Here is a 23,308-nt window from a genome sequence, read left to right as displayed (position 1 = left end):
GGGAGTGGATAGAGACTATCAGCTTTGTATATTTGAGGTCCACTTGATAGACCAAACAGGTATGATATTTGGGCAGCTTACAGCTGCTGATGGTGATATGACAAAGCCCTCAAAGGCTACTGTGAAAAGAGATAAGATTGTGGCTTCTGAGCTATCTGGGTTAAGATCAGAAGCCCACCATTTATTAAATGTATGACCATGGTTCAAGTGCACTTTTGACCTCCCTGTACACCAGGTTCCTCCTCCAGGAGTGTTTGAGAAACAGACCCAGCATAGATCTTGATGCATAGAAAGTCCCCACTGCCAGCCCCAACCTCCCCCCACCATTTACCTCTGCTCACTTTCTTCACAACAGAATGTGTTTCACATCTCATGCATGCAGAGAGATGTTTCCAGGACTGAAGAAACAGGTTGGAGAAATGAAACCAAAAGTCCAACTAACCAGTTTTCTTTATCTGTATTTTAATTCCATAGTCTGGGCCATCATTGTCTCCTTCATAGGCCACCTCAGTAGCGTCCTCTTTTCTCTTCTGCTTCTTTTTCTCAACTTTTCTCTTGATTCTTTACCATTCATGACAGCCAGAATGATCCTTTCAAAGCATAAGTCACAGAAGACCACCACCTTACTTAATACCCTGTCATTTCCCTTACTACCTACCCTTAGTGAAATGACATCCTCTCCCCAGGCTCTCTGTTGCAATGCTTTCTGAAGTGGGATGTGTGCATCCTATGGGGTAGATGTAATGAGAGTGTTTATAACATATTTCATCTGAAAAATAAGAAAGAACTGAAGGTGTACTATAAACCCGAAGTCAGCGATTGATACAGTCAGCTTCACTCAATGCGTTTGTCAGGTCACCCTGTGTCACATCCCGATTTCCTGTGGAAAAAATGAGACTTCCTCACCGGGGAGGGATGGACATGTGCCCTCTTTCAGTCAGTCACTTTCTGCAACAGTTGGTCACCACTTATGTGGGGACAGTCCTCTACGTTGTTATTGTTTGGTTGCTCAGTCATATCTGACTGGCGACCCCATGTACTGTAGCCTAACAGGCTCCTCTATCCTTGGGATTTCCGGGACATGAATACTGGAGTTGGTTTCCATTTTCTCCTCCAGGGGATAATATGGTCAATTTGTTTTTTGGGCTTTTTTTGCTGGTATAGAGAGGATGAAATTAGGTGAGAGGGAAAACAAGCAAGCTTCCTTGCTGCTGCTGCTGCTAAGTCACTTCAGTCGTGTCCAACTCTGTGCGACCCCATAGATGGCAGGCCACCAGGCTCCACTGTCCCTAGGGAATCCCAGGCAAGAACACTGGAGTGGGTTGCCATTTCCTTCTCCAATGCATGAAAGTGAAAAGTGAAAGTGAAGTCACTCAGTCGTGTCTGACTCTTCGTGACCCCATGGACTGCAGCCCACCAGGCTCCTCCATCCTTGTCCATGGGATTTTCCAGGCGAGTACTGGAGTGGGTTGCCATTGCCTTTTCTGGCAAGCTTCCTTACAAGGAGTTAATGAGCTCCTAGGCAGTTACCCGGCTAAAAGATCACCTGAGGCATTTTGCACCAAGTTTCCAGGCTGGGGTTTGACCCTGTATTTTAGGGAGGTAAGTGAATCACAAATGAGTAATCAAGTCAAGATCTGTGAATGAGATTGTGAACTGAGACAAACTGGTAAAGGATTAGAGGGAAAGGTGTCAGATAATACTATACAAAATTTGTAATACTATAAAATTTGCTATATAATTTAAAAAATCTCATCCTTTAAATATGCTATTTCACTTTACTGCTTCAAGCAGACTGTTTTCATAAGGAATTTGTTTTACAAAAAAAAAAAGCAACAACAAAAAGGAAAATTTGCTGGTACTTCTATCTCCAGGGAATGAGGCCTTCTGTGTAGCGTGTGGGACCAAGTAGGCCCAACCACCTACCATCAGCTTCCCTTCACTGTCTGAGTAGACAACCTGAACTTCCTCCAGAAAAGGGAACTAGTATCACACTCTATTCATGTGAGAGGAGAAATGTCAAGGGAAATCATTAACAGGAAAAAACATGTTACTTAAAAAGAGAGATGCCAGCAATCACTTCTACCATATTAAAACCGTCAGAACATATCTCAAAGCAGATGTCTCTGGTATGGGGCTTTTGATTAGGGCAAGACTAGCTAGGGGTTTTTATGGAATGGAAGTTAAAGTGAAAGTCAGCTAAATTTCCCCCAAATAATAAGGAAACAGAAATTAACCTCTGACAGGCAGGGAGGGTGTTGGGAATCCTAGAACAGCAAAAAGAGAGGCCAAAGGAGATGGGAGTCAAAGCCTGCTATAAAAATAACAGCAGGGGGAATTCCTTGGCAGTCCAGTGGTTAAGATTTTGCTTTCCAATGCAGGGGGTGCGGATTCAATCCTTGGTTAGGGAGCCACAATCCCACATACCTTGCAGCCAAAAAAAAAAAAAAAAACAAACATAAAGCAGAAGCAATATTGTAACAAATTCAATAAAGACTTTTAGGAAATCAGATCAGATCAGATCAGTCGCTCAGTCGTGTCCAACTCTATGCGACCCCATGAATCGCAGCACACCAGGCCTCCCTGTCCATCACCAACTCCCGGAGTTCACTGAGACTCACATCCATGGAGTCAGTGATGCCATCCAGCCATCTCATCCTCTGTTGTCCCCTTCTCCTCCTGCCCCCAATCCCTCCCAGCATCAGAGTCTTTTCCAATGAGTCAACTCTTCGCATGAGGTGGCCAAAGTATTGGAGTTTCAGCTTTAGCATCATTCCTTCCAAAGAAATCCCAGGGCTGATCTCCTTCAGAATGGACTGGTTGGATCTCCTTGCAGTCCAAGGGACTCTCAAGAGTCTTCTCCAACACCACAGTTCAAAAGCATCAGTTCTTCGGCACTCAGCCTTGTTCACAGTCCAACTCTCACATCCATACATGACCACAGGAAAAACCATAGCCTTGACTAGACGAACCTTTGTTGGCAAAGTAATGTCTCTGCTTTTGAATATGCTATCTAGGTTGGTCATAACTTTCCTTCCAAGGAGTAAGCGTCTTTTAATTTCATGGCTGCAGTCACCATGGTCCACTTCAAAAAAGAAAATCTTAAAAAAAAAAAAAAAAAGACAGCAGGTTGCAATAATAAAGGTATGGAGTATCAGTGAGAAATCTCCTATAGTGGGATAGTCAGCTTTAAACCACTGGTGTGTAACATTTAGTTTTAAATGCCAGCCTGCCTGGGACTCTAAAAATATTAAGAAAGATTTTAAACTTTTCATAATTGAGGGAACCAGGGCTTAGGTCACTTTATTTGGATATTGAAGGTAACTCCAGAAAAACAGATCTTTGGGGCCACTTGGGTTATATGGCAGCCTTGGAGATGTGCTGCTTGGGTTACCCTTCAACAGAGAACTTGTAGGACTTCCCTGGTGGCCCAAGGGTTAAGACTCCATGCTTCCAATGCAGGGGGCACAGGTTTGATCCCTGATTGGGGAACTACAATCCCACATGCTAAGCAGTACAGCCAAGGAAAAGAACCAACAACAATGAAGAACTTGCTATTTAGCCCCAGTAAGGGTGGTTAACGGACCACCTCCAGCTGCAGAACCGTGGACTTACCCCAGATTTTGAGCTGAGGCCATGCTCTCACTGGGTACCCTCCAGCCGATGACTGAGTATAGAAGAAATACTAGAACCCTATCATTTCCACCAGATGGGCAGCTTTCATCAGGAGCTCCCCACTGGATTGACTAAAACTTTGGCAGGTCTGCATCCCAGTCTGAGACAGTCTCTGCCCAATTCTGCTTCCTCCCACTTTTATTCTTACAAAGGTCACCAACAATACACCTCTTGCATATCTGATTCTGTCTCAGTGCCTGCCAGAGAACCCAAATGATGCAAGTTACATACACTTTTTAAAATTTGAATCAATAGGTATTAGCTGCTATTATCTTTATGAGTATCTCCTATATCCCCCAACACAGACTTTTGACACTGAGAGAAAACTTTCAGATGGAAGAACAACCAAGAGCCTCAAAATCAAGAGACTAGAAGAAATTTCTGGTCCTGCCACTCATGGACCGTGGAGCTAAGTCTCATGGCTGCTTCTTTAACTGCCAAAGCACAAGAGATTATAATCTCTAAGATTTCTCTAAGGGCTCCCCAAACACCAGGACTTCCCTGGTGGCTCAGACAGTAAAGAATCTGCCTACAATGCAGGAGAGCCAGGTTCGAGTTCTGGGTCAGGAAGATCCCCTGAAGAAGGAAATGGCAACCCACTCCAGTAGTCTTGCCTGGAGAATCCCATGGACAAAGGAACCTGGAAAGCTACAGTCCATATGGTCCATGGGGTCCCAAAGAGTCAGACATGACTGAGTGACTAACACACACCAAACACTATCCCTTTTTAGCTTTCTGCCTGGTACACCACAGGTTTTGCTTAATGGACACCTTAAACTGGTCACCTTTTACATTGATGCCCCCTGTACTGCTTTAAAAAATTTAGTTGTATTTTAAGATAAACTGCAGAAATAGTTTAGGACTGCTGAAATATGAGAAGCCCATTTCTCTAATCTTAGATAATTTTGATAACATGAGCTGGAAATTGGAAGACTTCAAAAAGTTTCATTCTTTCTTCTCCAGCAAGTCTGATGCCAAGTAATGTCCAGGTAGTTCTCACATTACTCCATCTTTCAACTTTAAAATGGAATTTTCCAATTGTCTGGTTATCCCTGTGGGTCCCCCAGGTTGGGGACAGACAAAAGAGGGACTGAGTCTATGAGGATATAATCAGGAGACCATTCCAGGAGAGTAGTGAAAAGTGTTCTCATCAATTTCATTTATTTCCACCCCAAAAAATAGAATCCTTGATGTTGTGGATGCTCAAGGACATCTCTCCACAACGGTTATATCATTTGGGTCATAGAGGAACATTTTTCTCCCTAAAAATTTATGGAAAGTTTTTAAAAAGCAAGCAAGCGTAATTTATAAGCAAAGAAAGAAATAGGGAATTTATATATATCACATGTTTTCTCTCCTTACTATAACTCATCTTCTGAAAAAGGACCCCAAAATCTTATACCTTGCTTAAGCACTTTAAAAATACTATCCACAGCCTACCCTATTTCCCATAAAATGAAAAAATTATGTAGTGGTAATAGGAGATTTGGAGACCCAAAAGGAAAAATTTCCTAATGGAGTCCAATAACTGTGAAAATCTGGATCATCCAAATTCAGTCAGATAAACAGTCTTACACAGACTAAATTAATCCAGCAGTAACAGTAGATTTTTACAGAATTAGGCAGTGAATAACATCAGGTTTAGCTGGCACACTCAAGAAATCTGGCAAAAGCATAAAAACAAATCTTTGTTTCAGTTACCCATAATGAGATTAGTTTATTTGTTATTTATTTGCTATTTTTAATATTACATTTTTATACATTTATTTTTGACCCTGTGGCATGTAAGATCTTAGCTCACTGACCAATAATGGAACTTGGGTCCCCTTCAGTGGAAGTGCAGAATATTAACCACTGGACCGCATTAAAAGATGATACAATATGCAGTGGTCTATCTACAAAGGAACTGGTTACTCTCTTCTCTATATGCAAAATCATTCACTCCAAGAAAGCTGAAATGTTACCTTGCTTTGAGGTTTTAGGTTTAACCACATAGAACATAAAAACCATTAGCTGGTTTCTGAGAAATACTTTGACTTTCTGAACTTGGCTACTGTGGTTTAAGACAAAAAAATTCAAGAAAGATGGTGGAACTAGTCCATGTTGAGCCTGGGATTGATAGATACGCCTGAAGGCCAACCCAACAAAGAGGAGAGGATAGATGGGATTGTGGATAAAACTCACAATAAAGCTGGAAAGAATTTGAGCAAACTCTGGGAGACAGTGGGAAACAGAAGCGCCTGGCATGCTGCAGTCCATGGGGTCACAAAAAGTCAAACACGACCTAGCGACTGAACAACAGCAACAACAAATCTGGAAAGAGAGGAGGGAAAAGGAAAATCAATAAAAAATTAAAAGAACTGATGAAAATATGAAAAATAAAATTTCTTCCAATACCAGTTTCCTATTGTGTATAAAGTGAAAGTGAAATTGCCCAGTTGTGTCCGACTCTTTGCGACCCCATGGACTGTAAGCTACCAGGTTCCTCCATCCATAGGATTCTCCAGGCAAGAGTACTGGAGTGGGTTGCCAGTATGTCTTTAGTCAAATAGTATAATTTTCTTGTTAAAAAGAAATGCAAGAGCTCCCTCCAGTGGCCAATCTAACAATTAAAAATATTTTAATTAGAAATAGACTATCAGGCACCTACCTGGCTTTTCTGAACATAGTCACCATCACTGGTTTCTAATGAAACAATAAGTAGAATTTGCATGTTAGTCACTCACTGATTTTGAGGAAAACTTTGCTCAGTTCTTACGTTAATAAATCACACAAACGAAGAACTGGAAGACTGCTGCTAAGTCACTTCAGTCGTGTCCGACTCTATGCGACCCCATAGACGGCAGCCCACCAGGCTTCCCCGTCCCTGGGATTCTCCAAGCAAGAACACTGGAGTGGGTCGCCATTTCCTTCTCCAATGCATGAAAGTGAAAAGTGAAAGTGAAGTCGCTCAGTCATGTCCGACTCTGGCGACCCCATGGACTGTAGCCTACCAGGCTCCTCCGTCCATGGGATTTTCCAGGCAAGAGTACTGGAGTGGGGTGCCATTGCACTGGAAGACTAGAAATGATTTGTTCATTCCTTCAACAAATATTAGCTGATTACCTACTATGGCCCATGCATGGCTCCGAGTGTGGAGGACAGAGCAGTGAACAAGATAGGGTCCTTATTAAACTCATCTATGCAGAAAGCCAAAAAAAAAAACAAACAATTAAGCTAGCGAATACATATTATGCCAGAGGCTTTTAAGGGTAAAAGAGGAAAATAAAGCAGGAGAAAGGAGTGTGGGGAGGGGAGGCAGGATGGGAGGTCAGGGAAAGCCTCCCTAAAAAGATGTCACTTGAGCAGAGAACTGAGGAAAATAAGGGAGCCAGACGTGTGGTGCTTACGAGAGGGCAAACAGGAAACGTGAAGCCCTGAGGCTGGACACCATGAAGGCAGCTACAAGGCCAGGGCAGAGTAGACAAAGAGGAGCATGATGGGGAGGGGAGCCCAGAAAGCTAAGGTGGGGTCAGGTTATACACCATCTTCTGTGTTCTTGAAGGACTTGCTTTAGCTTTAAATCTGAGAGAGAAGGGGAACTAGAAGAGTAACTGAATCTATTTAAGGATCCCTCTGGTCACCAACACAAGATACATGATACCAATACCAATACATGATAGTGAGGCAAGGGAAGAAGCAGAGAGACCATGTAAAGGACAATTAATTACCAAATATGTTTCCAGAAGGAGGGCGAGACCAACTGTACACCCAGTGCTGCGGGTAAGACAATGGATGAAAACTGACCTTTGGACTTGGCAACATTAAAGTGATCAGTGACCTTAATAAAAACAGTTTTGGTGGAATGGCGGAAACAAAAGACTAACTGGTATTTAAGTTAAATACAAACCTGTCATGGTCTAGCATTCCACTCTTAGGCACTCACCAAGAGAAAAGAAAACACATACCTATATAAAGAGCTGAACACAAATATTGATAACGCCAAACTGGACACAACCCAAATATTCAATAAACAAATTACAGATAAACAAATTACAGTATATCCATACCATGGAAGGTATAAAAGGGGTGAACTATTCATATACACAACATGGACACATTTTTAAATACTTAAAAGTGAAAGGAAGTCTGACACAAAAGAACAGATACTGTATGATTCCATTTGTATACAATTTCTGCAAGTGCAAACTTATTTATGGTGACAGAAAGCAGATGCGTGCTTGTCTGGGATGGTGCAGCAAAAGAAAACTTGGATAATGAATATCCTCATTATCCTGATTGTAATGATGGGTTCATGGGTGTAAACATATATCAAAACTTACCACATTGTATACTTTGTAGCCTGTTTCTTATACAATGAGGCTGTAACTAAAGGAAGGTCATGTTTATTTTGATGACTGAAGAAAGGCTTCATGAGGATGGATGACGTATTTGAGAGAAGTCTTGAAAGATGCATAGGGTTTTGATTTGAAAGGATACAGGACTTCCCAGGTGGCAGTAGTGGTAAAGAATCCGCCTGCCAATGCAAGGGGCACAGGTTCAATCCCTGGTCTGGGAAGATTCCACATGCCGTGGAGAAACTAAGCGTGCGTGCCACATCTATTGAGTCTGTGCTCTCGAGCCCAGTAGCTGCAACAACTGAAGTCCGCACGTCCTAGAGTCTGTGATCCTCAACAAGAGAAGCCACCTCATTGAGAAGCCCATGCACTGCAACAATGAGCAGCCCCTGCTCTCGGCAACTAGAGAAAACCTGAGCAAAGCAATGAAGACAAACTGTGTGACAGATTTTTTTAAAAAGCATTATACTGTTTGGAACTTTCCTAAGTAGGACTAATTCAGCTGGGAGGTGACCATTTTGCCCTCTCCCACCTCCCTCCTTCCTATTAATGTCCTTGTAATAGAGATTTAATGGCTCAAGAATGGTGCTCAAACTGCTGTCTGGACTATCACCAAAAAGGCACCCCAAAAAGAGATATAAGTCAAAAGTGTGTTTCTTTTGGAAAAAAATTTAAAATAGCCCTCTAGTCTAGTCCCTCTAGTCCCAAATCAGGAAACGAGTACATCAAGGCTATATATTGTCACCCTGCTTATTTAACTTATATGCAGAGTACATCATGAGAAATGCTGGGCTGGAAGAAGCACAAGCTGGAATCAAGAATGCCAGGAGAAATATCAATAACCTCAGATATGCAGATAATACCACCCTTATGGCAGAAAGTAAAGAGGAATTGAAGAGCCTCTTGATGAAAGTGAAAGGAGAGTGAAAAGTTGGCTTAAAACTCAACATTCAGAAAACTAAGATCATGGCATCTGGTCCCATAACTTCATGGCAAATAGATGGGGAAACAGTGGAAACAGTGAGAGACTTTGTTTTAGGGAGCTCCAAAATCACTGAAGATGGTGATTGCAGCCATGAAATTAAAAGACGCTTGCTCCTTGGAAGGAAAGTTATGACCAACCTAGACAGCATATTACAAAGCAGAGACATTACTTGGCCAACAAAGGTCCATCTAGTCAAAGCTATGGTTTTTCCAGTAGTCATGTATGGGTGTGAGAGTTGGACCATAAAGAAAGCTGAGCACTGAAGGACTGATGCTTTTGAACTGTGGTGTTGGAGAAGACTCTTGAGAGTCCCTTGGACTGCAAGGAGATCCAACCAGTCCATCCTAAAGGAAATCAGTCCTGAATATTCACTGGAAGGACTGATGTCGAAACTGAAATTCCAATACTTTGGCCACCTAATGTGAAGAACTGACTTATTTGAAGAGACCCTGATGCTGGTAAAGATTGAAGGCAAGAGGAGAAGGGGACGACAGAGGATGAGATGGTTGGGTGGCATCACCGACTCAGTGGACATGGGTTTGAGTAAACTCTGGGAGTTGGTGATGGACAGGGAAGCCTGGTGTGTTGCAGTCCATGCAGTCACAAAGAGTTGGACACGACTGAGCAACTGAACTGAACTGAGTCTAGTCTCCTTCAAATAAGACATTTTTAAAGCCGTTTGAATCCACATATTATGATCCATTTTATAATAGTCTCTTTTTACAAAGATATAAAGATTTTCTCTTCTAGAATAATTCACTTTAAGTTAAAAATCATTTGGGGATCATAAAAAGATGGAACATTCCTTTGCCAATTCAAGATTAAGTTCAGAAGTGAATATGGAGTTTTTTCAGTGTTGATCTGGCTAATATATACTAAACATATGTACACTGTATTACACTTAAATTACTTGTGTTTAAGCTATTATCTGGGGCTTTCCTGGTGGCTCAGCAGTAAAGAATCTGCCTGCAATGCAGGAGACACAGGAGACCTGGGTTTGATCCCTGGACCAGGAAGATCCCCTGGAGAAGGGCATAGCAACCCACTTCAAGATTCTTGCCTAAAGAATCCCATGGACAGTGGAGTCTGGCAGGCTACAGTCCATAGGGTTGAAAAGAGTCAGATACAACTGAAGCAACTTTGCAAGCAGCCAGTATTTAACATTTAAAAAATACATATTTAGTTAGCCATTCAAAATACATATTCAGACTTACCTGGTGGTCCAGTGGTTAAGAGTCCAATTTGCAAGGCAAAGGATGTGGGTTCAGATCCCTGGTTGGGTAACTGAGATTCCACATGCCTCAAGGTGTAGACAAAAAAAGAAGAAGAAAATACATATTCAATTAAACACTCTCAGTCTTAGTCTTCTCATCTAACAACAATAACAACAAAAAGTCCAGCTTCAGGGTGTTTGGGGTAAAATGAGCAGACTCATGTGCCCTCCTGATGGGCATGTAAAGCCTTTCATCATCAGGACTGCATAACCTCACCTGACTCATTTTCCTCAGCTCCTTCCCTGCTGCACACCTCCTCCCAACCATGAGTCACATCCAGACTTCTGGTCATCCTTTAATTCCACCAGAGTTTTCCAAGCCGTCACACCTTTATACTGGTCATTTTCTTTATGTAGAAAATCATTCTTTCCCTTCTCCGAAAAAAAAAAAAAAAAAACAACTCCTCATCATCAAAAATTTCAATCAAATAGTGTGAAACTAATTTCACGGCTGTCAGCCAGTTCAGTTGCTCAGTCATGTCCAACTCTTTGCGACCCCATGAATCACAACACGCCAGGCCTCCCTGTCCATCACTAACTCCCGGAGTTCACCCAAACTCAAGTCCATTGAGTCAGTGATGCCATCCAGCCATCTTATCCTCTGTCGTCCCCTTCTCCTCCCACCCCCAATCCCTCCCAGCATCAGAGTCTTTTCCAATGAGTTAACTCTTCGCTTGAGGTGGCCTAAGTACTGGAGCTTCAGCTTTAGCATCATTCCTTCCGAAGAAATCCCAGGGCTGATCTCCTTCAGAATGCACTGGTTGAATCTCCTTGCAGTCCAAGGGACTCTCAAGAGTCTTCTCCAACACCACAGTTCAAAAGCATCAATTCTTCGGTGCTCAGCTTTCTTCACATCCAACTCTCACATCCATACATGACCACAGGAAAAACGATAGCCTTGACTAGACGGACCTTTGTTGGCAAAGTAATGTCTCTGCTTTTGAATATGCTATCTAGGTTGGTCATAACTTTCCTTCCAAGGAGTAAGTGTCTTTTAATTTCATGGCTGCAGTCACCATCTGCAGTGATTTTGGAGCCCAAAAAAATAAAGTCTGACACTGTTTCCACTGTTTCCCCATATATTTCCCATGAAGTGATGGGACCAGATGCCATGATCTTCGTTTTCTGAATGTTGAGCTTTAAACCAACTTTTTCACTCTCCACTTTCACTTTCATCAAGAGCTTTTTAGTTCCTCTTCACTTTCTGCCATAAGGGTGGTGTCATCTGCATATCTGAGGTTAGTGATATTTTTCCCGGCAATCTTGATTCCAGCTTGTGCTTTTTCCAGCCCAGCGTTTCTCATGATGTACTCTGCATGTAAGTTAATTAAGCAGGGTGACAATAGACAGCCTTGACATACTCCATTTCCTATTTGGAACCAGTCTGTTGTTCCATGTCCAGTTCTAACTGTTGCTTCCTGAACTGCATATAGGTTTCTCAAGAGGCAGGTCAGGTGGTCTGGTATTCCCATCTCTTTCAGAATTTTCCACAGTTTATTGTGATCCACACAGTCAAAGGCTTTGGCATAGTCAAGAAAGCAGAAATAGATGTTTTTCTGGAACTCTCTTCCTTTTTCCATGATCCAGTGAAACATGCTAATTCTTCTGGGCTAGATTGTCTTCTCTATTGCTTCCATTGCTCTGTCATTCATTATAAGAATGTATTTTCCATTTTTCTCTCATTAGTCTCTGAATATCCTGAGGGTGAAATTTATTTATTTTTGTATTCAAAACACTTATTTTTGTATTCAAAACACTTACCCTAGGGAATTCCCTGTGGCCCAGTGGTTAGGACTCTTTCACCACTGGCCTGGGTTTGATCCCTGTTTGGGAAACTAAAATTCTGAAAGCCAAGAGGCATGTCCAAAAACAAAACAAAAACAGACAAACACTTACCCTAGTGCCTGATGTAGAATATGAATAGAAGCTGATGACATGGCCTAAGTGTTTAACTCATAAGTCACATTTTTGTGACTTAAATATTCATAGTACATAAGCTTTTAATTTTGATAGGAATTAAATTATTTCAATATATTTTGTTTTGAGAATGCTTTTTTTCCCTCACTAATCCAACCAACCAAAAACAATGTTTTTAATTTAAATCTGTGAAAGGGCTTTAAAAAAAATTATTGTTTACATTTACTTCTTAATAATTTCACAAGTACCTGGTTCAATGATAGGTAGGATAGTCCTTCTCCAAGTGTAGCTGAAAAACTGCAAGTGGTTTGCACAGAGTTCTTGAACTTGCTTGTGCCTAGATGTGATTACAGAGTTGTCTTGTTTTTTGGCTCATTCAGACATGGCCACAGATGACCTGGACTGAAGCTGGTGTTCTGTGAAACTGCTTATATTAAGCAGGGGAATACTACTGTCCAAATTTTGATGCCAGACTAGCTAATCAGCTGACAAGTATCAGGCTACATTTTTCTTTCTCATCTAGTTATGATCACGACTGCCTGGACTGAAATCCCAGCTTCCTCACCTGCTATGAACTTAGGCAGTCAACTTGTCCAAGCCTGTTTCTTCATCTGCAAAGTACGGGTAATTTTAGCACCTATTTTAGAGGGTTCTTCTCAGGATTCAATACAAGTGAAGTGCTTGGAACAGGGTGAGGGATTAATTTATTCTCCACATATTTATTTCTGTACACTTTGAAATTGTGGAAATGTACTCTCTTTGAATGAACAGAATCTGAATTTAAAACTCTTGGAGAACAGTACTTACAAAGGTTATAACAAGAGTGGTGTTTTAAATACAAATTCATTTTAAATCCGTCAACATGACTATATTTTATCCACTCTTTTCCTGAGTCATGTTGAGTGCTTGTTAAGTCCCTTCAGCCCTGTCAGACTCTGCGGCCCTGTGTACTGTGGCCCTCCAGGCCTCTGTCCATGGGATTCTCCAGGCAAGAATACTGGAGGGTTGCCATTTCCTTCTCCAGGGGATCTTCTCGACCCAGGGATCCAACCTGCATCTCCTGTGTCTCCTGCATTGGCAGGCAAATTCTTTACCACTGTGCCACTTGGGCTGAAACAATTAAAAACAACACAAGAACAGGTATTTTAAATTATACAGAAAAACTAATTGATGCCCCTCATTGATCTTTTTCACCCTCTCTAAAATAGGATAGTGCTATCTACTCCCCAGGGGCTTCCCAGGGGGCTCCAGTGGTAAAGAATCTGCCTGCCAATGCACGAGATGCAATTAATGCGGGTTAGATCCCTGGGTAGAGAAAAGCCCTGGGTAGAAAAGAGCCCTGGAGAAGGAAATGGCAACCCATTCCAGTATTCTTGCCTGGAAAATCCCATGGACAGAGGAGCCTGACGGGCTACGGTCCATAGGGTCGCAGAGTCGAACACGACTGAAGCGACTTAGCTCGCATCCACCCATCTACGCCCCATCGACACTTCGCTTCTAACTTTCAGTTCAGTTCAGTTCAGTCGTTCAGTCTTGCCCGACTCTTTGCGACCCCATGGACTGCGGCACGCCAGGCTTCCCTGCTGCTGCTAAGTCGCTTCAGTCGTGTCCGACTCCGTGCAACCCCATAGACGGCAGCCCACCAGGCTCCTCCGTCCCTGGGATTCTCCAGGCAAGAACACTGGAGTGGGTTGCCATTTCCTTCTCCAATGCATGAAAGTGAAAAGTGAAAGTGAAGTCGCTCAGTGGTGTCCGACCCTCAGCGACCCCATGGACTGCAGCCTACCAGGTTCCTCCATCCATGGGATTTTCCAGGCAAGAGTACTGGAGTGGGGTGCCATTGCCTTCTCCGCAGGCTTCCCTATCCATCACCAATTCCCAGAGTTTACTCAAACTCATGTCCATCGAGTGGGTGATGCCGTCCAACCATCTCCATCCTCTGTCGTCCCCTTCTCCTCCTGCCTTCAATCTTTCCCAGCATCAGGGTCTTTTCCAATGACTCACTTCGCATCAGGTGGCCCAAGTTTTGGAGTTTCAGCTTCAGCATCAGACCTTCCAATGAATATTCAGGGCTGATTTCCTTTAGGATGGACTGGTTTGATCTCCTTTCAGTCCAAGGGACTCTCAACAGTCTTCTCCAACAGCTTTGTTGAAGAACATCAATTCTTCGGCGCTTAGCCTTCTTTAAAACTTTCGGCTGTGAGGGTTTGTTTGTTTGTTTTGGTAACAATTTTCATTTGTCTGTTTCATGAGAGTGTCGGGATAGTGAAATAAACTATTGTGTGTGTGGTGGGGGGAGTTTTTGCATTTCAGATTATTTCAGCAACGCTAGGTAGTAGCAGGGTTGGCCGGGGCGGGGGGGAGGGGGGGGATGAGGGGCGGGGGGGAGGGGGGGGATGAGGGGCGGGGGGGAGGGGGGGGATGAGGGGCGGGGAAATCAGTAAACCGCGAGAGTAAGTTTGACACTTTGAGGTTCCCGTAGTTAAGCTCGCTGTAAGAACCAAGATGGCGCTGCTCGCAGAGCTACCCATGTGCTGTTTCCGGTCATACACGGAAGCACGACTCCGAACCGCCCGAGACGGTTGGAAGTTGCCAGCGTTGTGGGTTTTCTTGAAACTGCTCGTCGCGGAGCCAGTCAGCAGCCAACATGTCTAGCAGAAACAATAACAAGCTGCCCAGCAACCTTCCGCAGTTACAGAATCTGATCAAGCGGGACCCGCCGGCTTATGTGGAGGAGGTAGGAATGCGGCGCGTTGACGCTGGAAACCCGGGTTGATAGCCTGGCTATAGCGAAGCGTAGTATGTAGCTGGGATTCTGGCTCGCCGCGTGTTCGTCTCTTTAAGTTCAGGGGTTCCCCGCGAGGAGAAAAGAGGTTAAGGGAGAGACATGACTCAGGGTTCTTTTCCCACCTCTTGAAATCTGCTGCCTGTTTGCATTTTCTGCTTGCTTCGTAGACCCCGCTGCCACAGAAACACCTTTTAAAAGACCTCATTTTGCTTTATCTCCGGACCTTATTGAGGTGGAGAGACAAATGTTCCGCCCCTTAACCTCCGACTTCCAGACAACTTTCTCAAGCCTTTTGTTTTCTGAAACCCCTAAATTGAATTAGTCATTAACACTTGATGAAACTTTTGTTAGAATACTTTCTATCTAAGTCTGTTTACGGGAGCCGGCGTTCTATGCCAGGGACTGTGTTGGGAAGGGGGCGGATTCCCAAGTAGCTTGCTTAGTGGTGGTGGTGGTGTTCAGTCGTTCAGCCGTGTCCAGTCTTTGCGAACCCATGTACTCCAACATGCCAGGCTTCCCTTTCCTTCACCATCTCCCGGAGCTTGCTCAAACTCATGTCCATTGAGTCGGTGATGCCATCCAACCATCTCATACTGTTGTCCCCTTCTCCTCCTGCTTTCAGTCTTTCCCAGCATCAGGGTCTTTTCTAGCTTGGTATATATATTTAAAACCAGATTCAGTCTCATCAGAAGCTGGCATGACCTGGATGTCAGAATTGAAGTCAGGAAAAGACAAAGTTGAAAATTAGGAATTAGATCCAGACTGTGAGGGGCTTTGTATACTGACCTCATACAAACTGTGAACATTACGCGCTGAGAAATGACAAAATGAAAGTGATGGTTTTGGTATTAATTTGGAAAGTGCTTTCTTCAGACACCCATTTATCGGACAGGCATTAAACAGGTATCTGCTACAATTATTTGTGCAAATGGCTAACATAATTATTCATCTTTTGATTGCCCTTCTCATTTCCCCTCCTCCTCCAGGTTTTCACATGGAAGTATTTATGTGAACTGTTGTTGTTCAGTAGTTAAGTCGAATCCAACTTTGTGATGCCGTGGACTGCAGCACATATAGCGGTCTCAGTGGTTTAGATCACCAGCAGAGAGAGCCTTTTGAAAGATTCAAGGAAGTGGAAATAAAGAGTTAGGAACAAATACAACAAGTTAAGTAATGTAGGTGAGGATTTGAGGTGTGTAAAGCAGTGTAAACCTTAGGGGCTTCCACAGTAGCTCAGCTGGTAAAGAATCTGCCTGCAATGCAAGAGATCCTTACTTGATTTCTGGGTGGGGAAGTTTCCCTGGAGAAGGGATAGGCTACCCACTCCAGTATTTTGGGGCTTCCCTGCTGGTTCAGACTGTAAAGAATCCACCTATAATGCGGTAGACCTGGGTTGGATCCCTGTGTTGGGAAGATCCCCTGGAAGAGGGCGTGGCAACCCACTCAGTATTCTTGCCTGGAAAATCCCCATGTGGGAAGAGCCTGGCGGGTTACAGTACATAGGGTTGCAAAGAATCGGACATGACTGAGCGACTAAGCACAGCCCAGCATAAACCATCAGACAAAGCATAGTTGAGAGTCTATACAATGCTGTATTTAAAAGCACTGGTTTCAGCACTAACTTTGTACTCTGGGCCTGCTGCTGCTAAGTTGCTTCAGTTGTGTCTGACTCTGTGGACCCCAGAGACAGCAGCCCACCAGGCTCCCCGTCCTTGGGATTCTCCAGGCAAGAACACTGGAGTGGGTTGCCATTTCCTTCTCCAATGCATGAATGAGAAAAGTGAAAGTGAAGTCGCTCAGTCGTGTCCGACTCTTAGCAACCCTATGGACTGCAGCCTACCATGCTCCTCCATCCATGGGATTTTCCAGGCAAGAGTACTGGAGTGGGTTGCCATTGCCTTCTCCAACTCTGGGCCTACTATTGACCAATTGTATAATCAGAGATTTAACCACCTGAGCCTATGTGTATTTTAATGTGCAAAGAGATAATCCCTACCTCAGAGGATTATCCATCCATTCCCTTAAGAAATTCTTATACAAATTCACACGTACTGTGTCTCCTGTGTGTTAGTATTTATAGTTCTAAGCACTCAGGGTACTGGGCTTCCCAGGTGGCTCAGTGGTAAAGAATCCACCTGCCAAGCAGGAGATGCAGGAGACACAGGTTTGATCCCTGGGTTGGGAATATCCCCTGGAAAAGGAAATGGCAACCCACTTCAGTATTCTTGCCTGGAAAATTCTAATTTCCAGGAGCCTGGCACACCGCAAGCCATGGGGTTGCAAAAAGTCAGACACGACTTACCAACTCAGTCACCACCAAGCACTCAGGATGCAATGATAAAGATATGAGAGCCTTCTTCTCTTGGATTTATATTCTGATGATGGAAGACATAGAGTGGTAAGAGTTATGAAGAAAGTAAAACTGGAAATGAATATGTTAGGATTGAAGGCTGTTGATTTGGCTGCCGTAAACAGGGAAGGCTTTTCTCCTATGATATTGAGGCAGATCAAGAGCATTCTAGATAGGGAGAATAGGAAGTGTAGAAGCTCTCAGTGGAGAAAAGGTAGAGAGGCGGCCAGTGTGGCTAACATGTAGTGAGCACAGATAAGGGTAGTGTAATATGACCTGGGAAATGCAGGCAGACAGAGATTGGGTCATTTGGGGGTAAAGAGTTAAGAGTTTACTCTTGGTGTGTTAGGGAGCCATTGAAGAGTGTTAAGCAGAGGTGTGACATGATCTGATTTATATTATTAAAAATTTACTCTGGAGGTTATAGGTTGTGGAGCAGAAAGATTGCAAGCAGGGTAACTAATGTAATAGCTGTCAGAATGGCCTAGGTGAGGGTTGGTGGTACCACTGGAATTATCAACAGAAGTGGAGAGAAGTGAACAGATTGAGACTAGGTCTCATGGAAATGGAGAAATGGAGCTAGTAGAACTTCCAGGTGGAGTGTACATGGGGGATAAGGAAAAAGGAAGGAAGAGTGATTCAGGTGTTTTTATTTCTGTGTCTGGGTATTTGACAAATACTATTTAGTACCTATTGTGTACTAGGTACTGGGACTATGGTAGTGAGCTATACAGATAAAAATACCTTTTTAATTAAATTATTTTCTAGTCATCTAGGGGAAGAAGTGGGATAAGGATCTTGCCAGGAGCACTCTGAGTAATGGGGCCCTCTCTTCACTTGTCAGTGGTATTGTGGAGTCAAGAGAAGTAGGGTCTTAACTGAAGCACGTAGGGACTGCAGGCCTCCCTCTTTGATTCCTACTCTTGGAGAAAACTGGAGGCCTAGCAGTTTTGGAGGGAAATCAGGGGTCATGTTTTTTGGCCAAGCTAAGTTTAAGATGTCTGTTAGACAGCTCAGCTGGCAATTGGATACGTGAATTTGGAGTTCACTGAACCAGTCAGGAGTGGTAATATAAAGAAATATTCATTCTGTTTCTAGGTGTCCCTCTCTCTCCCCTCCACTTCCCTTCCCCCTCTTCTCCATTCTCTCCCCTTCTCTATCTCACAGAAACACACATGGTTTGAAGCCTTGACCTAGGCATGAAAAGCGGGTGTAGGGCATAGAACTGACAGTTCGGGAGTTCCAGCATTAGATTATTGGTTTGTTATTAGGATTAAACATAATTAAATGAAGTAATGTACATGAGTTTGGCACATAGCAAGCACTGAATAAAGGGGAACTATTATCAGTATTATTTCTGTGTGTCTATTGCTTTTGCCTGTTAACACATCTAGAACTCCAGGGTAAAATCATAATTATTATTTAAAGGAAGAAGGAAATTTTGACTGGAGAGCTTTGTGTACTTGAGGTATAATTTTACATTTTATTGCCCATTTTCTGATTCATATATTTTTGCAAGTTTCGGGGCTCCATATCATAGACAATACAATAGAGGATCGTTTAGATAGCAAATGGCAGTATAGAGCCAGATCCGAGTCTTTGACTCTTGTTTCACTGTTCTTCGTACCTTTACACCTAGATTTCTAATGGTAAGGGAAAGGGCCTTTAAATTACCTGTGATGTGCACAGATTTTTCAAAACTTGTTTTGAAGAATAGTGATAAAGGAAAACAGTGTTTTTACATACCTCTACTACATCTTTTTCTCAATGCCACTATCAACGATTTCTAAGTAACTTATTCTGTACTGAGAAAGTCTTGTAATAGAAGGTGACCAGTTTAAATTTTATTTTTTTTGCAGTTTCTACAGCAATATAATCACTACAAATCCAATGTGGAGATTTTCAAATTACAACCAAATAAACCCAGCAAAGAACTGGCAGAGCTGGTGATGTTTATGGCTCAGGTAAGAAGATTTTTTTTCAGGGGTGGGGAGTAAATCACAGACCAGCTGTTACACACAGTTTGCAGAATATTTTCCCACTTATACCCAATCTCATTCCATTTGTAAGTGGAAGCCTAATTAAAAAAAAAATTTTTTTTTACTTTCCCTTTTTGCAAATTTTATTTTTCTCCTACGTTAAGTTGGAGGATTTCACTAGAACTTTTCACAGAACCAACCAGAGCAAAAAAAGCTTTCAAACTATTTGTTTTCTTCACATTCATCATGAAAGCAGATTCTGAATCATATCATATAATTTACTAAGACTAGAAGAAATATGAGAGAGAGACTAGTGTGTAGAAGAGAAAGAGATGACTTGGAGCATCTACTTCTATGAAACATAGCCTTTTACTCTCCTGTTGCAGAACATCCTTAATCTGTGCATATGAATTATAGGAGAGAAAGGAAAACTTCAGAAGAGCTTTTGCTTTGTTACAGATTAGTCACTGTTATCCGGAACATTTAAGTAACTTTCCTCAAGAGCTGAAAGATCTTCTCTCCTACAACCACACTGTCTTGGATCCAGATCTCCGAATGGTAGGACCAGTACTTGGGTTGATAAATTGTGCTGTGGTCGTGTGTGTAATATGTATGGATATTTAAATGAGAACCGTCTGTCATCGAAACATCTTTCTAAACCGTTGATCAGTGTGTCACCCGTTCATTAAAATTCTTCTATGCTTCTCATCTACACAGAAAACAACTCAAACTTACTAACTTAGCCTGTAAATCCTTTCATGATCTGCTTCCTGCCTGTGTTTCTGACCTCATCTCCTTTTCTGCTACACTCCCCTCTGATCTCTCTGTTCTGCCAGCTTGCTAACCCTGCCAGGATGTTCTTTTCCCTGTTTTGAGTAAGTGGTTCCTCTTAGTCATTCAAATCTTCTATGCATGAAGAACCCTAATTACAACTTATAATTTTTATAAAGCTGAATTGAGACATTTACCCATTAAGTCTGTGCATTTTTAAACACTCTTACCTGGGTGACTGGCATTGGATCCCTTTTACCTGGCCAGTGCTCCCACCTGTGGGGAATGTCAGGTGTAAAGGCACCCAGCTGCCCTTTAGAGCACTGTCTTCAGCTAAATAGGAGCCTTAGCCCCTGAGGCGGAGAAGGCAATGGCACCCCACTCCAGTACTCTTGCCTGGAAAATCCCATGGACAGAGGAGCCTGGTAGGCTGCAGTCCATGGGGTTGCTAGGAGTCGGACACGACTGAGCAACTTCACTTTCACTTTTCACTTTCATGCATTGGAGAAGGAAATGGCGACCCACTCCAGTGTTCTTGCCTGGAGAATCCCAAGGACGGGGGAGCCTGGTGGGCTGCCGTCTATGGGGTCGCACAGAGTCAGACACGACTGAAGTGACTTAGCAGCAGCAGCAGCAGCCCCTGAGGGGTGGCCCTTCCAGCCCATAGGTGATATCTGACTAACCCGGAGGTTCAAAAGCCCAACCCTTCCCACAGGGTGGATCCAACTCCAGGGCTTTTCTGTGATCAAACTACAGCTTGTCTCCAACCACGGATACATCCTTGCCCAGCTTTTCTCTGCCTTCTCCTGCTTCTTTCCTTCCCTTCTAGAAAAGAGCACACACTGGACAAGCCTCTGTAATGAATTGCACTCTTATCTAGGGAACCCAGTCAGAAGCATTATTTAAATAATCATACATCAACTTTTCAAACATCTTTATAGCTGGTAGAACTTACACAAAAATTATGGTCACAAAACATATCCTTTACCAAACCTTATAAAAATGCTAAGTCTGTAGATTCAACTTTGTTTCTTATTCTTTCATTTTCCTGTGCTTTCTGCAATTCTATTTTTATACTTTTCCAGGATTATCTTAATTTGGTTAGGCCCCAAAGAAAAAGAATACCATCCCAGCAAAGCCTGAGAGGCTTCAGACTTGAACCATTATGGAAGACTTTTACTCATGTCATGGGTTTTTCAAGTCCTTGTGGGCCATACAGATTTTGAGTGTAGAGACTTACTGTCTTTCCAAGTAATTAGGTTTTCTTTGTTTTGTGTGCTAACAGTATCCAACCAAATTGATGTGCAGGCATTATTAAATAAATGTGTGTGTTATTTCTTTGTAGTGTTTTACGATGATTAGTAGGTTTTTTAAAATAATTAGGAGATTGTTAGGAAACAAGGGATTGAATCAGTATAATTAGCATTCCTCTGAATCATTAGAACACAGTGGTGAATCCTGTTTTTAAGTAGCTGTAGTGATAACCACCAATCCTTTTCAACTGTTGGACTTTTTCTTCCTAGCCTATTTGCTATTTTTCTGGGACTTTTTGAATCATTCCCAAATATTTGTTCACTCTTTCCTGTTTATATAGGTATAAACAACTGTGTTTTTTAGTGGAAAAAACAAAATACTCATGTATATTAACATTTACTTACTTTAAAAAATCATGGTTTATTATTTATTATGTTATTTTTAAATAACATTTACATATTCAATAAAATTTATATTTCTCTATCTTTGACATCATAGGTACCTATTATTTAAGTTCAAATTGTCACAACCTGGCCAGTTCTTTTAACAATCCCCATGATGTGTTTGAAAGCATCCTTGCATTCTGGCAGAAATAGTTCCAAATCCTTTCTTACTGTTTTGTCTGCCCCAAGACTTGAAATCAACCATTCGCCAAGGATCGCTTATTCCATCTAATGGAGAATTGTATTAGAGACCAAAATTCGGGGGGTTAAGGGTACTCATGGAAGTTGGTGGTGAGAGTGCTGCAACTGCCATTGGGCTGTTCTTACTGCTAACGGTACTTCAAAAAAAAAAAAAAAGCCTTGTAAAGTCACAATTTCAGATTGATTATTCCAGTTTAGTGTTACGTTGTTTTTACCCACCTTTCTTATGTCTGTGGATTCACTGATCACTAGCATTTTATGTTGATACTTCCTTGACCTCCTGTGTAAAGGAGCCCTCCCTCAGTCACTATGTAGTAATTATACCTCCCTGTTTTATTTCCTTCCTGAGATTCACCTGTTTATATGCTTACTTGCTTGTCTGTCCCCTCTTCTGCTCCACCCCCAGTATAAGATCCACAAGGGCAGAGACTCTGTCTCAATGCCTGGAATAACACCTAGTTAGTAGAAGATATTAAGCAGTTTGGGGATGTTCCTCCTCCATTTTGTCATCTTTATCATTGTCTTATAGTATGTTTTTTTCCCTTCCTAAGACATTTTGCAAAGCTTTGATCTTGCTGAGAAATAAGAATCTCATCAATCCATCAAGTTTGCTGGAACTCTTCTTTGAACTTCTGCGTTGCCATGATAAGCTTCTCCGAAAGGTAAAGAACAAAACCACTCCCTACCCCCATATGTCATTTTTCCTTGCAGTGACATAAAACTTACAGAGTTTGGAGTCTCTTGAATTCTTGAGGCTTTGTATCATTGGAAACAGCTAAGAAATAATTTTAATAGGAAAAAATTGAGCATTGTGTACAGGGCAATATAGAGGTAATAGCTAATGTTTATTGTTTACTTTTTGCTGAATTACCATTTTCAGAGCATTTTACATGTTTTTTTACTCACAAAGTGCTATGAGATAGGGCTTATTATTGTTATTATTTCACAGATGAAAAATTTGAGGCACAGAGAGAGAGAATAACGTGCCCAGTGTCATACAGCTCCTGTGGGAGCATAAAGCCAGGCAGCCTAGCTCTAGAACCCAGTCCCTTTTCCACTGCACGGTACTGACCAGCTAAAACTGACCTTTTTTGTTATTTATTTTTCCCTGTGACTTTATGTTTGCTTTATATAAAGTCACTCTATATGACTTTTTATATAAGTAAGACCAGGAGCTGAAGGTTTGTGAAAGAATTTTCAGAAAGAGAAACTAAAGTTTACATTCATTAACTTAAATTGTTTTTCAGAGTGTTAAGAGACTGTATTCATTTGATTTTAGCAGTTATACTTCTTGATCTAACTTGTGGAATAAAAGTGGTCCATATTTTAGGTACC

The 23,308-nt window shown here is 42.2% G+C and overlaps 1 protein-coding gene across 1 annotated transcript in view; it reads left to right on the top strand.

Annotated features, from left to right (window-relative positions):
• Positions 1-14,665: 14,665 nt before the first annotated feature.
• Positions 14,666-23,308, top strand: part of SDAD1 (SDA1 domain containing 1) — a 30,739-nt gene continuing 22,096 nt past the window's right edge. Inside the window, exons 1-4 of the mRNA XM_061420501.1 lie at positions 14,666-14,924; positions 19,185-19,289; positions 19,764-19,862; positions 22,525-22,635. Coding sequence (XP_061276485.1) covers positions 14,835-14,924; positions 19,185-19,289; positions 19,764-19,862; positions 22,525-22,635 — 405 coding nt within the window. The 5' untranslated portion in view covers positions 14,666-14,834. The remainder of the gene's footprint in view (positions 14,925-19,184; positions 19,290-19,763; positions 19,863-22,524; positions 22,636-23,308) is intronic.

Source organism: Bos javanicus, chromosome 6 (assembly GCF_032452875.1).
Source record: "Bos javanicus breed banteng chromosome 6, ARS-OSU_banteng_1.0, whole genome shotgun sequence".
NCBI classification, from domain to species: domain Eukaryota; kingdom Metazoa; phylum Chordata; class Mammalia; order Artiodactyla; family Bovidae; genus Bos; species Bos javanicus.
The sequence above is the reverse complement of the archived record's forward strand: the minus strand, read 5'-3'. Positions and strand labels throughout refer to the sequence as shown.